The sequence below is a fragment of the Oncorhynchus mykiss genome, chromosome 16 (assembly GCF_057628025.1).
Source record: "Oncorhynchus mykiss isolate SJ-2025 chromosome 16, ASM5762802v1, whole genome shotgun sequence".
Lineage (NCBI taxonomy): Eukaryota > Metazoa > Chordata > Actinopteri > Salmoniformes > Salmonidae > Oncorhynchus > Oncorhynchus mykiss.
This window is the reverse complement of record NC_143037.1, coordinates 45,324,670-45,341,958: the sequence shown is the minus strand read 5'-3', so window position 1 is coordinate 45,341,958 and position 17,289 is coordinate 45,324,670. Positions and strand designations below refer to the sequence as shown.

Sequence of the window (17,289 nt, the reverse complement as noted above, 5' to 3'; positions counted from 1 at the left end):
TATTGTAGCCGTTTCCAGCTACAATAGTCATTTACAACATTAACACACACTGTATTTCTGATCAATTTGATGTTATTTTAATGGATAAAATGTGCTTTTCTATCAAAAACAAGGACATTTCTAAGTGACCCCAAACTTTTGAATGGTAGTGTATATATTTATTTTGCAGGCTGTACCATATGACATGAAGTGAGTGAAGTTGTACACAATTGTGCACACTTTTCTGAGACGCGCTTTGGCTCGTGACCGCTACTTTTAAAACTACTGGCTGAAATGATACATCACCTCTGTAGCATAAAAAAATATTAAATAAAAATACTATAGAATGGGCCAATTATAGAATCAGGGTTGACCGTAACAGGGTTGACTGTAACAGGGTTGAAGGAAGCTTGTTGTGTGCAACAGGGAGGTTCCCCCCAAAAAAATGTGTTAAACATTTCTAGTCTACAGTACCAGTCAAAAGTTTGGACACACCTACTCATTCCAGGGTTTTTCTTAATTCTTTACTAGTTTCTACATTGTAGAATAATAGTGAAGACATCAAAACTATGAAATAGCACATATGTGACCGAGTGCCTCGATTCGGTCTTATTTAGCATCGTTCACACCCTCTTAAGCTTTAGCCCAAACCATCTCTTTAAGGGTTGATCTGAGCATTCAATCATAACAACAACAGTCAAGCACCCAAACTACCTTGTTGAGTGTTCGTAAATTTGTCAGTTATTTTGCACTCTGGCATACTCAGACGAGAGTGCTCTGAAATCGGAGTAGATAACCAGAGCGAATTTACCAGCTACGTCTATCAACAGTTGTCGCAGTGACATTCTATTGAAATGGTTACTTGCATAGCGGAGTCTTTTGGTAAGACATGTAGCTAGCTAGCTTGGTAAACAATGAACCATAATCACATATCATGACGTTACTACCCTGCATGAATCTGCAGGTAGCTAACCAACCAGGTTCAATGTTAGCTAGCTAACATTAGGCTATAACTAGCAAAGCAAATGGCTCTTAGATATGAATAATAAGTTCATACATGTAACGTTAATTAGCGACCCAGCCAGCTGACATTAGCTGGTTAGCTAACAGTGCACTTTAACTTGAAATGAAAATGACTTTCTGTCAAAATTAGAAACGTCTACCAGTATACATCATAGATGCATGCTTCTCCCTTTCATGGATGCCATGGTTGCCCTTAGATTGAAGATGTAATCCGGAGACAGGTGTTTTCTCCTTCTCCTTAGCTATCATACTCTAATTCCACTGATTCCACTAATTCCACTGAATAACACTTATTACACGTACTACACACTACATTTTGTTTTAAGCCGCGTCAGACATGACTACCTACACATACTGACCAGCTCAAATAGACAGAAGCGTGCTATATGGCAGACCAATCCGAACTCATCTGTCAGCATGTCCATCCCACTCATTATCTCAGCCAATCATGGCTAGCGGGAAGGTTGCTCACTTTTTCTGTGGCTAAACCAAATAGACTCGTAATTTAACCATTTTATTTGTATTTACAGATGGCATACACGTCTGTTATTAAGGCACATGAAAGTTCACATGTTCCAGAAGGCATTTCTGCCAAAAATCACATTTTGATTAAAATAAAGTTTCCGTTAAAATGGCTCTCCTGTGAAGCAGTGACCCACGATATACGCCTAGTTTCCTGAAACGAGTCACATATGGAATCATGTAGTAACCAAAAAAGTGTTAAACAAAGATTCTTAGAAAGTAGCCACCCTTTGCCTTGATGACAGCTTTGCACACTTGTCATTCCCTCAACAAGCTTCATGAGGTAGTCACCTGGAATGCATTTCAATTAACAGTTGTGCCTTGTGAAAAGTTAATTTGTGGAATTTATTTCCTTCTTAATGTGTTTGAGCCAATCAATTGTGTTGTGACAAGGTAAGGGTGGTATTCAGAAGATAGCCCTATTTGGTAAAAGACCATGTCCATATTATGGCAAGAATAGCTCAAATAAGTAAAGAGAAATGACAGTCCATCATTACTTTAAGACATGAAGGTCAGTCAATCCGGAACATTTCAAGAACTTTGAAAGGTTCTTCAAGTGCAGTCGCTAAAACCATCAAGCGCTATGATGAAACTGGCTCTCATGTGGACCGCCACATGAAAGGAAGACCCAGAGTTACCTCTGCTGCAGAGGATAAGTTCATTAGAGTTACCAGCCTCAGAAATTGCAACCCAAATAAATGCTTCACAGAGTTAAAGTAACATATCCATCGCAACTTCAACTGTTCAGAAGAGACGGCGTGAATCAGACCTTCATGGTCAAATTGCTGCAAAGAAACCACTACTAAAGGACACCAATAATAAGAAGACAGTTGCTTGTACCAAGAAACACGAACAATGGACATTAGACTGGTGGAAATCTGTCCTTTGGTCTGATGAGTCCAAATTTGAGATTTTGGGTTCCAGCCCCCGTGTCTTTGTGAGACGCAGAGTAGATGAACTGATGATCTCCGCATGTGTGGTTCCCACTGTGAGGCATGGAGGAGGAGGTGTGATGTTGTGGGGGTGCTTTGCTGGTGACACTGTCTGTGATTTATTTAGAATTCAAGGCACATTTAACCAGCATGGCTACCACAGCATTCTGCAGTGATTTGCCTTCCCATCTGGTTTGTGCTTAGTGGGACTATAATTTGTTTTTCATCAGGACAATGACACAACACACCTCCAGCCTGTGTAAGGCCTTTTGACCAAGAAGGAGAGTGATGGAGCACTGCATCAGATGACCTGGCATCCACAATCACCTGACCTCAACCCAATAGAGATGGTTTGGGATGAGTTGTGCAGAGTGATGGAAAAGCAGCCAACAAGTGCTCAGCATATGTGGGAACTCCTAGACTGTTGGAAAAGCATTCCAGGTGAAGCTGGTTGAGAGAATGCCAAGAGTGTGCAAAACTGTCGTCAAGGGTGGCTACTTTGAAGAATATAAAATATGTTTAGATTTGTTTCACACTTTTTTGGTTACTACATGATTTCATGTGTTATTTCATAGTTTTGATGTCTTCACTATTTTTCTACAATGTAGAAAATAGTAAAAATAAAGAAAAACCCTTGAATGAGTAGGTGTGTCCAAACTTTTGACTGGTACTGTATCTGTGTATGGGTAGCAGGGTTGACGTGTTATGCTTGACGCGCTCAGTTTTCTACCACAAAACAACAGAAAATGGCCAAAAATATTAGACGCAGCTGACCTGCATTTACATTATGATTTGACTATTAGATGTCAGTGTTTCTTTAAAAAATAGTTTCAACCAAAACGGTAGATTGGTTCACGTAACTGACCAATCCTGTTCAAATGATAGACAAACATAAATTATTCCCTAATCACATGTGCACTTTAACAACAATCCTTCCCAAGTTGCCAGTCCAGGAGATGTAGTTACTTACATATGTTCAACTTAGTTTTCCACTCAATGTGGAAATAACATGGATTATGAATCATATATTTATACTTACCCATGTCAGCCCCATTATCACCCTGTGAGATCAGAATAACTGACCACATCCAAACTACATGTTGTTGCAGTGTGATCACCAGACCTGATAATGATGTTGTCCCTTTAAACCTCTCTTTGGTTGGGGAGGTAGCTAGTCCTCGTCAGTGACAGGTCATGTCCTAGACCATGTGGAAGTGTTGTAACCCTGGTGATCTGTAGTTTGAAGGATCACCATGTTGTTCAGTTCAGCACAACCCAGTAAGAAATAGAGAGGGAGAGAGAGAGAGAGGGATTTCTCTGGCATTACTACAGACCAGGAAATGAGACTTCTCTTTTTTTCTCTTTCTTTCAATTTTTTTTTTATAAAACAACAGAAAAAAAAGAAAAAAATTAAGCAGCCAGCTCTCCTGACCGACCGCCTGGATGTGTTGACACTGTTATGATCTGAAAAACAAGTTCCATGGTAACCATTGTCAAACAGTGGAATGGGCTGCTTCAGAGAGCCCGGGAAAGCCTCTTTGTTTGTTATACTTGGCTGGGGTTTCCCTTGGCCCCACACCCCTCAATTCTGTGGAGAACACACTGGAGGATTTGCTTTTTTCCATCCCTGGCCCAAGATTCTGCCAATCTGGCACAAGAAAATCCTATTTGCAGCTGCTCTCCTCCAGAAAATCCGGTCTGATCTCCATAAGATAGCGCTTAGGGTGGGAGTCGGGAGGCAACAGCAGCAGGAAAAAGGAAAGGGCTGAGTTTGGATGGAAAAAATGAAACTGAGAAAAGGGTCCAGCAGTGGACGAGTGGAATTTTGTTTTAGATGGCCTAACAGGGTTTCCCTCTGTAAACAGCAACAGCGTTTACTGTTTCTGATTTAACACAGAGTAACTGGGAGAGTCATACTGGGAGAGTCATACTGGGTGGACTGTGTTTGCAAGGTGTTGGTCTGAGAGCTCCCTACCAATATCTCTCTCTCTCTGTCTTCCCTCTGTTCTGGACTTTTATTCTGGTAGCTACTAGAACAATCTCCCTAAAAATCTCATTAAACTGTTCAGAAGAGACGGCGTGAATCAGACCTTTATGGTCAAATTGCTGCAAAGAAACCACTACTAAAATACACCAATAAGAATAAGATACTTGCTTGGGCCAAGAAACACTAGCAATGGACATTGGCTAGTGGAAATGTGTCCTTTGGTCTGGAGTACAAATTGGAGAGTTTTGGTTCCGACCGCCGTGTCTTTGTGAAGACGCGGTGTGGGTGAACGGATGATCTCTGCATGTGTATTTGCCATCGTAAAGCATGGAGGAGGAGGTGTTAGGGTGTGGGGGTGCTTTGCTGGTGACACTGTCTGTGATTTATTTAGAATTCAAGGCACACTTAACTAGCATGTCTACCACAGCATTCTGCAGAGATACTCCATTCCACCTGGTTTGGTGGGACTATCACTTGTTTTTCAACAGGACAACGACCCAACACACCTCCAGGCTGTGTAAGGGAAAATATTCATATTCATGAAATCACAAGTGAAATATAGAGAAACACAGTTTAGCCTTTTGTTAATCACCCTATCATCTCAGATTCTGAAATTATGCTTTACAGCCAAAGCAAGACAAGCGTTTGTGTAAGTTTATCGATAGCCTAGCATAGCATTATGTCCAGCTAGCAGCAGGAAGCTTGGTCACGAAAATCAGAAAAGCAATCAAATTAACCGTTTACCTTTGATCTTCGGATGTGTTCACTGACGAGACTCCCAGTTAGACAGCAAATGTTCCTTTTGTTCCATAAAGATTATTTTTATACCCAAAATACCTCCGTTTGTTGGTCACGTTATGTTGAGAAATCCACCGGAAATAGCGGTCACGACAACGCCAAAATTATATCCATAATATCGACAGAAACATGGCAAACGTTTTTTATAATCAATCCTCAAGGTGTTTTTCAAATATCTATTCGATAATATATCAACCGGGACAATTGGCTTTTCAGTAGGAGCGAGAGGAAAAATGACTCTGTCTTTTACGCAAGATTCACTCTGAGAGCCCTCAGCTGGCCACTTACGCAATGTAGTCGTTTACGCTCATTCTTCAACATAAAGGCGTGAAACTACGTCTAAAGGCTGTAGACACCTTGTGGAATATGTAGAAAAAGGAATCTGGTTGATCTCCCTTTCAATGGCCAATAGGGATGCATAGGAACACAACGGTTTCAAAATAAGAGACACTTCCTGATTGGATTTTCCTCAGGGTTTCGCCTGCAATATCAGTTCTGTTATTTAGAGTGATTTCTATCCTAAGCTGTCAATTATATGCATATTCTAGCATCTGGTCCTGAGAAATAAGCCATTTTCTTTGGGAACGTTATTTTTCCAAAAATAAAAAATAGTGCCTAGTTTCAAGAAATTTGTGGAGTGGTTGAAAAACTAGTTTTAATGACTCCAACATAAGTGTATGTAAACTTCCGACTTCAATTGTAGCTGACAGCGTCTAAACTTGACCTAATTTGTATTCATTATTACAGGAAAATAAACTCACAACAATGTTATTATTTACAAGTCAATGGCGAGCTAATTACAGAAAATAGTTTACGGGTGTGAGTGTGTCGAAATAAAAGCAGGCTATTCTATAGAATAATTTTAGAACTTGTCTCATAAACTTTAACATGCAATGAAAACGACTTTCTGACAAAATGTTGAAATGTATAGTATCTAAAAAATGTAGCTAGCTAGACTCTCTTACCCGTAGACATGGATGAACGCTTGTCCCTCTCTGTCACGGATGCCATGGTTACCCTTAGTTTGAAGTTGTAATCCAGAGATTTTTATACAACAGCTATTACAACAGCCTTCTGTGTTCTCTTTTCGACTCCCTCCGCATTTGCCAACAAATGCCAGAATTTTCTTTATCTCCTTAGCTATCATATTCTGCTTCCACCGGGCATTCCATAGATTTCAAAATGCAGTCCTCCAGACAGTGGAGAGCCTTATCAACACTTTTTCAGTTCTTTGTGATAGCTTTCAAAAAAGCCACTTTAGAAAGGACTACCTACACATACTAAGCAGCTCATGTTATAGACAGAAGCGTGCTACATGGCAGACCAATCCAAACTCATCTCTTGGCATGTCCAGCCCATCCATTATCTCAGCCAATCATGTCTAGCGGCAAGGCTCCTGACTTTTTCTGTGGCTTAACCAACTAGGCTCGTAATTTTACATTTTCATTCATATTTGCACATGGCATACACATTTGTTATTAGGGCACATGAAAGTTCACATGTTCCAGAAGGCATTTCAGACAACAACAAAAAACACTTTTAAAAAATAAACATTTTCAAATGCCTCTCCTGTGAAGAAGTGACACAAATGGTTCTCTTTTCTGTGTGTCCTTTTGGGGCAGGTGTGTTTCTTTGAACATTGCTATATCAATATGGTTTCTTCTTAGGATATCAAGACAGCAGGAACTTTTAATATGTGAGTTCAGGCCTGTAAAATGTCAAGAGAGAATAGCTAGCGTTGCCATTGTTTAAAAAAAAGTAGTATTAATATTGTTATTATTATCTTTAGTGTTAAAAAGCCCATGGATGTGAAACAAAAAGCAGGACCCACAGGGAAACCCACCCAGTGAACCATTCCCCCCTTCCCTCCCCTTATCTATAACATGTCTTAAACAGCATATACAGTGCCTTGCGAAAGTATTCGGCCCCCTTGAACTTTGCGACCTTTGCCACATTTCAGGCTTCAAACATAAAGATATAAAACTGTATTTTTTTGTGAAGAATCAACAACACAATCATGAAGTGGAACGACATTTATTGGATATTTCAAACTTTTTTAACAAATCAAAAACTGAAAAATTGGGCGTGCAAAATTATTCAGCCACCCTTAAGTTAATACTTTGTAGCGCCACCTTTTGCTGCGATTACAGCTGTAAGTCGCTTGGGGTATGTCTCTATCAGTTTTGCACATCGAGAGACTGAATTTTTTTCCCATTCCTCCTTGCAAAACAGCTCGAGCTCAGTGAGGTTGGATGGAGAGCATTTGTGAACAGCAGTTTTCAGTTCTTTCCACAGATTCTCGATTGGATTCAGGTCTGGACTTTGACTTGGCCATTCTAACACCTGGATATGTTTAGTTTTGAACCATTCCATTGTAGATTTTGCTTTATGTTTTGGATCATTGTCTTGTTGGAAGACAAATCTCCGTCCCAGTCTCAGGTCTTTTGCAGACTCCATCAGGTTTTCTTCCAGAATGGTCCTGTATTTGGCTCCATCCATCTTCCCATCAATTTTAACCATCTTCCCTGTCCCTGCTGAAGAAAAGCAGGCCCAAACCATGATGCTGCCACCACTATGTTTGACAGTGGGTATGGTGTGTTCAGGGTGATGAGCTGTGTTTCCTTTTACGCCAAGGATTGTTGCCAAAAAGTTCAATTTTGGTTTCATCTGACCAGAGCACCTTCTTCCACATGTTTGGTGTGTCTCCCAGGTGGCTTGTGGCAAACTTTAAACGACACTTTTTATGGATATCTTTAAGAAATGGCTTTCATCTTGCCACTCTTCCATAAAGGCCAGATTTGTGCAATATACAACTGATTGTTGTCCTATGGACAGAGTCTCCCACCTCAGCTGTAGATCTCTGCAGTTCATCCAGAGTGATCATGGGCCTCTTGGCTGCATCTCTGATCAGTCTTCTCCTTGTATTAACTGAAAGTTTAGAGGGACGGCCAGGTCTTGGTAGATTTGCAGTGGTCTGATACTCCTTCCATTTCAATATTATCGCTTGCACAGTGCTCCTTGGGATGTTTAAAGCTTAGGAAATCTTTTTGTATCCAAATCCGGCTTTAAACTTCTTCACAACAGTATCTCGGACCTGCCTGGTGTGTTCCTTGTTCTTCATGATGCTCTCTGCGCTTTTAACGGACCTCTGAGACTATCACAGTGCAGGTGCATTTATACGGAGACTTGATTACACACAGGTGGATTGTATTTATCATCATTAGTCATTTAGGTCAACATTGGATCATTCAGAGATCCTCACTGAACTTCTGGAGAGAGTTTGCTGCACTGAAAGTAAAGGGGCTGAATAATTTTGCACGCCCAATTTTTCAGTTTTTGATTTGTTACATTTTTTTGAAATATCCAATAAATGTCGTTCCACTTCATGATTGTGTCCCACTTGTTGTTGATTCTTCACAAAAATATATAGTTTTATATCTTTATGTTTGAAGCCTGAAATGTGGCAAAAGGTCGCAAAGTTCAAGGGGGCCGAATACTTTCGCAAGGCACTGTATGTTGGGGGGGTCTTAAGGTATTGCAAAACATAAGTAAAGTAAAACATAAAATAACTAATAATTAACCCCTTCAGACCTTTACATTTAAGTTAGCAAATTTTTAAAAAAGAATGAAATATTGCAACTGAAAATACAAGCCTAAACAGCCAAATATTCTCACTATTGTTAGCAATAAACTCTAAATTACCTTAAACATAGGAGGAAGAATAAAAAACAAGCAAAAAAGGAATTGTGTGGAAGCCCATATGGGACTGACATTCTATCTTGAACAGTTTAGCCCATAGGGGTGTAATGTGCTGTAGCCCCGTAAGGAAGCAACCCTAGTCCGTATGGCTCTTCAATGTATGGTACTTCAATATATTGGAAATATTTCATTAATTGGCGTGGAGTCATCAATGTCGAAATGTCCTCGAACATAGGCAATCTAATAATAACAAAGTCCAATGTTCAGAAATAATAATAGTGTTCCTTTTACCCAATTGAGGGGTTTCTCATCATCGTCTTATGCTGAGGGCAGCACCACAGCCATAGGCTAGGCTGCGTGATTGTGCGTGGATAGCATACCTGAATATTGAGTCAGCCAAAAGCCTAGATCTGTCAGCTCTTCCCCTTGTGCGTTGGACATTTTGTGTGCTTATCGAAGAAGTCTTGAGCCTCCTTGGCAGTAGAAAACGTGTGTGTTGTATTCTGGATGGTCAAGATGAGATTTGCCAGTTGGATGAAGCTATATCTCAGGTTTGTCTTATTTCTACTTTTTAACTCCTTTGCTAACATTTTACCTAACCCTAACCTTAACCTTAACGCCTAACTCTAACCTTAATCCCTAACCTTAACTCCTAACCCTTAACCCCTAGCCTAGGTAAGGTTAGTCACTTCACTAACCTCGCTAACTTTAGCCACCAAGAAAATTTAATTCGTTATGAAGAAAATCATGTACTGGACACGAATGCGAAGAAGAAGAAAACACAAAAACATAACGTATAGAAAATTGTATGGTGGACACCATTTTTTTGTGTGTGTGTCTGTCAAAAATGTTGAATAAGTCATTTGTGTCTACTGTATTTCATGATAACCTGTGATTGTGTGTTGGCTATAGGTGAAGTTTGAGAGAGCATCAGTAGAATACTTTTTCTTAAACACAGCCTTCAGTTGTAGGGTGTGAATCCACCTCCCCAGTGCCACTTGTAGTTACACACCCCCGCTCCACCTTCAAACCCTTTCTTCAAAACAAAGCACAGGAAGATGGGGAATGCAGAAAGTCCCATTGTCTTTCACTACTTAGATGTCAAGGTGTGGTTTATGCCCTAAACATTCATTTATTTGAACTTCACAAAGACGTTTTCAGAGAAATAAGAGTCTCAAATTAGTCACTCAGATCTCTCTTTCACACCTTGCTCATTTCGAAAAGGTTTTTAACTCTGGAGCGTCATGATTCTGTGGTTTCGATTATAGAACTATATCATCTTGGTCGTGCTGCTCTCTGTGGTGTGACCGAGATAAAGGGCAATAGAAGAAAGCAATGCATTTCATTATGAGTAAAACTAAAACATGGAATGGGCTTCACATACTGTACTCTAAAGACCTCTTCTAGAAGCTAGTGTCTTTGCTCATATATAGGCTAACACTGTCTTGTACTGTGAAGGTGCTGTCTATGACTTAGAAAGTGAGTCAGGATGCACTCTTGCACCTGCATCTTTCCGTGCCCACTCATGCTATAGGTGTAGGGAAACGGACTGGAATTAACCCCCAGAGGCAGTGGCGCAGGTGAAAATATTCCAGCAGGTGAAAGGAGAGAGAGCTACTATTCAGAGAAAAAGCACACCATAACAGCATGCCGAGCACAGATTAGTTTTAGGTCCCTTACGTCCCACTTATGAGCGAGCAGATCAACGACAACAATAGCAACATGCCCATGGTCACTCAGAGAACCAGAGTTAAGAAACTCAACTGGGTTAAAGAGTACTGTATTCTGAGAAGTTTACTTTAGCACTCACTCACTCACTCACTCACTCACTCACTCACTCACTCACTCACACCACCACCTCATAGGAGGCAGTGTGAAGTGACTGAGTCAGCTACTGTACTGCGTGTGTCTCTCTCCCACCCCTGGTTGGTAAACAAACATGTTTATTGGTGCAGGACTCTAAAGCCAGACACTCATCTATTGTATGGTCAAGTCTGAGTGTTCCCTGGGCCAGCCTTAAATGGCCAGACCGTGCCAACCCTTCATGAGGCTCAGTTAAAGCTCTCTACTGTATAACTTCCCAGCCTGACTTGCTCTGGAGCATGACTCGCCTCTCTAATCCCTCTTTTTTATACTCAGGAGAATCCTGTGGCCCCGTTGAGTAGTTGAAGGTTTCTTTAAGGCATTAGGTGTCAAAGGGAATTCCACTAGAGGATAAAATAAACATGGACGTTGAGGTTCTGACAGCAACCGGGCCGGTTTGGCCGCTCTAGTTGGTTTGCCCTCCCTGTTTCAGATGCAGCTCTGCTCTGCTCCATAAAGTGTGCTTAGTGTTGAACTGCTGTAAACAGCCATGGTTTATTTATTTTCTCTTTCAGATGATCAGAGACAGAAGGAGTCGAGAGGACTGGGAGGAGGATAGTCTAGCAGCTACTCTTAATGATAGAAGTGGGCCTAGAGTTTGCTCTGCTGGCAGGCTGTTTTAGATCAGCTTCTGAATTGTTTGTCAGGGGGAAAAAAAATGCATATCTGATAGATAACTCAGTGACTTGCAATAACAAGCGAAGGTTATTGAAAACTACAGAATCATGTTTTATCTTAACTGTACCCTGTTTTATCTCATTGTAACTACACAAACAGGGTTCAAGTATTAGTGCATACTTTGCAACCAGTTTCACTGAGAATTATTTAGGGTAACACCATGCCCAGACCGGACGCGCGCATGCGCAAATTGATTTTGTCCCCCCACACCAAGCGCGATCACAACACGCAGGTTGAAATATCAAAACAGAACCACTTATATTAATTTGTGGACAGGTCGAAAAACATTAAACAATTTATGGCAATTTAGCTAGCTAGCTTGCAGTTGCTAGTGAATTTGTCCTATTTATCTAGCTAGCTGTTGCTAGCTAATTTGTCCTATTTATCTAGCTTGCAGTTGCTAGCGAATTTGTCCTGGGATATAAATGTTGAGTTGTTGTTTTACCTGAAATGTACAAGGTCCTCTACTCCGACAATTAATCCACACGTAAAACGGTCAACCGAATCATTTCTAGTCATCTCTCATCCTTCCAGGCTTTTTCTTCTTTGGACTTTATATGGTGATTGGCTTCTAACTTTCATAGTATTACCACGACCGCTCGTTGGCGCGCGCGAGAAGTGTGGGTGCAATGATTGAATAACATGTATGCGTAAACTTATTTTGCGATGCTCACGCACGCGACGCGAGCGGTGTGGTCAGCATGTAAAGGCTGTTGTGTGTCTCTGAGGGAGTTACATTGGTACACACTGCTCAGCCAGGGATGAGTGTATCTGTGTGGGTTGGTTGACGGTGTCTGTTTTCGCTTAACTTGCTGTTTAATGGCAGCACCCTTTCCATTGTCCCACTATATAGGTCAATGCTTTAAAAAGGCCCCCTAAAAGCCCGTTGGATATTGAGTTCCTCTAAAACCCGGGTGGTACTGCTTACTTACTTACTTGCCCCATTCATCCCTTTTAAGTGAAAAGGTTTCCTCTTAAAAAAGATTGATCATATTTTCATATATTTTAGGATGCTTCATATCAGTGAAACTACTGTATTAACTGAGACCCAACCTCCCTGTGAATGTTCAAAACATGTTATAGTATACCACGCATGAACATGAATGGGTTTAGCTTTTAAAATCACAGATGTACTAGAATTAAAGGCATTTTGGCTCAATTTATGTCATTGTCAACCAATTTCACCCTATAATTCCTCCATTTTGGGCATGCCTTAAAATGTTCCCTAAAAGTCAGAACAAGAAGCCATGGCGCCAGGCTCTTATGTCATAGTGCCAGTATACACAGTGTGCTTCCAGAGCTGTTGGAGTTGTTAGTTACTGATAAAGACAGATCGACTGCAGTACAGAGGATGTGGCCTATCCGGACACACTACATGCTCATCATACTGGACATTCCTCTGAGCTTACTACAGGTTTTCCCTATTGTCAATGTGAATCAAAGTGTGATTACATACTGTTGTAGTGTAAGCTACTGCTACAGTAGCTATCTTATTGGTTTCGTGATGTTATACAATCACTCTTTGTTTTCATATAACCATCTGGCTGTGGTTTATGAATACAATACAGTATTCAGTTTGACACCTTGCAGTATAGGTATAATTTTTTATATTTCACGATAGGCCTATAAATATGTTGTAATGGTCCCCATACAAACTGATCATATTAAGCTAAATGAGAAAGCGTACAATCATTGTTTGTAGACTTTTTCAAATGGTAATATATCTGAATTACTTAAAGGTCCAACGCAGCCATTTTTATCTTAATATCAGATCATTTCTGGGTAACAATTAAGTACCTTACTGTGATTGTTTTCAATTAAAATGGTCAAAAAGAAACAAAATTAGCTTCTTAGCAAAGAGCAATTTCTCGAGCAAGAATTGTTCTAGAATTGTCTGGGAGTGGTCTGAGGGGGGAGGGGAAAACTGAAAACTACAGTAGCTGTTATTGGCAGAGAGGTTTGGAACTCCTACTTATTGGTCAATTAACTAATTTACCACCTAGTGACAACTCCATCAAACCAAAACAGGTTGAAATTTCAGGTGCTCTTTTCAAACAGCTCCTGCACTAAAAGGGCATTATCATTATTTTCACAATTTCACAATAATTCCAAAATGTGTTGAAAATCACGTTTTTGACTGCACTGGGCCTTTAATGGTGGTGATCTGTTTTTAATACATCTTTATTTACCCTCATCGCAGAGCTCCCAGACATTAACTTTAGACAGGTTTCATCACATCACTATGTGTGTAAAATGTGTTTCCCCCACCTTACACACAACATGGTGTGTGTAAGCACTCCACACACCTTGACTGAGTCTATTTTTAGAACACTGAAGCTGTGAAAGTTTACATTTATTCCCCCTGTGCTGTGTGTCACCTGGCTGTCAGCAGAACAACAGGAAGTAATGGGGGAGTAAAAGAGCGGTAGAATCGTATACTGAGGCCCTCCTCCTAGTGGACACTCTGTGCCAATGCAGCTCATGAACTGTTGCGGCATATTCTGTTATCACTACTACAGCCAACCTGGACAGTAATCAGCAGTTCTTGGTGTTGTGTCCCTTGATGTTTTACTGTCGGATCAGTATGTTTTTGTCAAGATGTTATGCCCTTTTCTACGATGTAATGTACCTTTATGAGCATTTGTTGTAAGAGAAAGGAAAATATGAAAAGGCCAGAAGTGAAAATTGCCCTCTCTGGAGCTGTGAAATGCTGCCTGGGAAGAACATATGACAGTACAGTATTACATCAAACACATTTTATGCTCTGACTAACTAACGCCCAGTACTTGTTTCTCTTCTCCTCCCTGTAGTAAACGAGATCATAAGGAAGGATCTGACCGGCGTGCAGGCCAGAGGTCAGACATAGACGACAGCAAACAGGAAGTGGACAGCTGCAGCTCGCTCTGCGTCGCCACGGGAACTTCTTATTCTTCCCTGTGTGCCCAACTGTCCATCTCCATAACAACTATCAACTATCAGCTACCAGCATTTTGGCTGTTCAGTCCTTTTTCTACAAATAACTGTTTCTCAGCTAAAAATTCAGTGCCTTTTACCCAATGCCAAAGAACGTTCTACCAAAGAAAATCTTCTTAATTTTTAGGATCATCGTAAACTAGATTGTGCCTTGTTATTTTGTATAATGTAGAAGAGAGGGTGAAAATTCATTAATTCAAGCAAGTCACAATCATGGCAGTAGCTGTGGCAATACTCGGTGTTAAAACCTTATGCAAACCTTTCAAGGAACTTTCACCCTCTGACACATCTTGTTGACACTTCTACTAATGACACCATGCATAAAATATGCCAACATGTCAGCATTGCACTGTGATATGTGTATTGTGTTATGAAATGTAATGACCGAAATTCTTCTTGAGCTTACTTTGATCATCTCATCTTTCTACTCTAAAGGAGACGCACACTGCCATCCTAATAACCCCCAAAATATTTGATGGAATGTTCATCTCCCCATATTCTTGCTTTTCAAAGTTATGTGCACTGTTTAGTAGGGGAATCGTTGTGTATGTGTATTCTTACATGGTGTGTTGTCTTTATTTCAATATTTAATGTTTTTTTTCCTCATTATGTTTGAGTCATGTGATGAACTTAATGTAACTAAAATGTATATTACAGTATAAGCACTTGATTTGCCGAAGAGGCCAGTGTTTTTAATACAGGTTATTATTTTGAACTGCTTAGAGAAAAAGTATTGTACATTTCTCTATGAATTATTGAATATTGAATTAGCCTCAAAAGGCTTATATTCAAATAGTTACATGCAAATCCTTACACAGGAAATAATTAGTGGGAAATGTAATAGCGTATTGTTCCCAGTTACAAAATTAGCAGGCTATAAAGATGTCTAAGCAGGATAGTTTTTGAGTGTATGCCTACAATACATTTGACTACAATAGTCTTTCAGTGCCTTCAGAAAGAATTCATAACCCTTGACTTATTCCACAATTTGTTGTTACTTTACAGCCGGAATTCAAAATGGATTAAAAAACAATCTTGCCTATCTACTCACAATACCCCATAATGACAAAGTGAAAACATGTTATAAGAAATGTTTGCAAATGTATTGAAAATTAAATGCAGAAATATTTGATTGACAAGTATTCACACCCCCCGAGTCAATACTTTGTAGAGTCACCTTTGGCAGCGATTACAGCTGTGAATCTTTCTGGGTAAGTCTTTCACACCTGGATTGTGCAACATTTGCCTGCTGAAAGGTACATTTATCTCCCAGTGTCTGGTGGAAAGCAGTCTGAACCAGGTTTTCCTCTAGGATTTTGCCGTTGCTTAGCTCCATTCCCTTATTTTTTTTATCCTGAAAAACTCCCTAGTCCTTAACGATTACAAGCATACCCATAACATAATGCAGCCAGCACTGTGTTTGAAAATATGGAGAGTGGTGCTCAGTAATGTGTTGTATTGGATTTGCACCAAACATAACACTTTGTATTCAGGACAAAAAGTGAATTGCTTTGCCACATTTGTTGCAAACAGGATGCATGTTTTGGAATATTTTTTATTCTGCACAGGCTTCCTTCTTTTTACACTGTCAATTAGGTTTGTATTGAGCAGTAACTACAATGTTGTTGATTTATCCTCAGTTTTCTCCTATCACAGCTGTTTTAAAGTCACCGTTGGCCATATGAGACCAATAGCTGCCCTTCTTTGCGAGGCATTGGAAAACCTCCCAGGTCTTTGTGGTTGAATCTGTGTTTGAAACACTGCTCGACTGAGGGACCTTACAGATAATTGTGTGTGTGTGAGGTAACCATTCAAAAATCATGTTAAACATTATTATTGCACACAGAGTGAGTCCATGCAACTTATTATGTGACTTGTTAAGCACATTTCTTAAAACTTTTGAACGTATTTAGGCTTGCCAATACAAAGGGGTTTAATACTTATTGACTCAAGACATTTCAGCTTTTCATATTTTATTAATTTGTAAAAAAAATTAAAAAATATCTAAAAACATAATTCTACCTTGATATTATGGGTTATTGTGTGTAGGCCAGTGACACAAAATGTAAATGTAATACATTTTAAATTTGGGCTTTAACACAACAAAATGTGGAAAAGGGGTGTGAATACTTTCTGATGGCACTGTATGCTTTTCTCATTTTTGTTATTATTATTCTTATTTTATTTAACTTTTATTTAACTAGGCAAGTCAGTTAAGAACAAATTCTTATTTACAATGACAGCCTACACCGGCCAAACCCGGACGACTCTGGGCCAATTGTGCGCCGCCCTATAGGACTCCCAGTCACGGACGGTTGTGATACAGCCTCATGGGTGCCCAACTTATTAGTTGCCTATTTGATTGTAACATTTATCAAAATCTTTGGAATTTTTAGTTCATACAGAGAGAAAAATGCACATAATATGTGTAAAACATATATTATAGCCTACCTATTTCTATCGTTTTTTGTGTAATACATTTTATTTCTTCCCGCAATGACAATCAGCAATATACAATATATGTAGTGCTTATTATTGTCTGCATATACAATAACATCCCAAGTAGTCATACCTGTACTGTACATACTCTGCCTTACATTTCCAAGATAATCCCACATTTCCAAGATGAGCTGTGATTTCTTTATTCAGTGTCATTGTCATTATATGTGTATTTTGATGTACAATCAAACATGAAATCAATAGGATTTCCTGCATGTACAGTCAGGTCCATAATTATTGACCTTGTTGATAAAGCTGACCAAAAAGACATTATAAAATCAATTATACAAATATTGAGCTCTATTGTATGCAAACAAAATTTGGAAGTTATATTAT

General features: G+C 39.7%; 1 protein-coding gene across 5 annotated transcripts in view; it reads left to right on the top strand.

Moving 5' to 3' along the window:
- LOC110492056 (nuclear factor of activated T-cells, cytoplasmic 2) overlaps positions 1–17,078 on the top strand; it is a 53,376-nt gene extending 36,298 nt beyond the window's left edge. For all 5 annotated transcript variants that reach the window (XM_090202886.1, XM_090202885.1, XM_090202887.1 and 2 more), the window contains exon 10: positions 14,292–17,078. In XM_090202886.1, the coding sequence (XP_090059012.1) occupies positions 14,292–14,347 (56 nt within the window). In that variant the 3' untranslated portion in view covers positions 14,348–17,078. The remainder of the gene's footprint in view (positions 1–14,291) is intronic.
- The last annotated feature ends 211 nt before the right edge of the window (positions 17,079–17,289 follow it).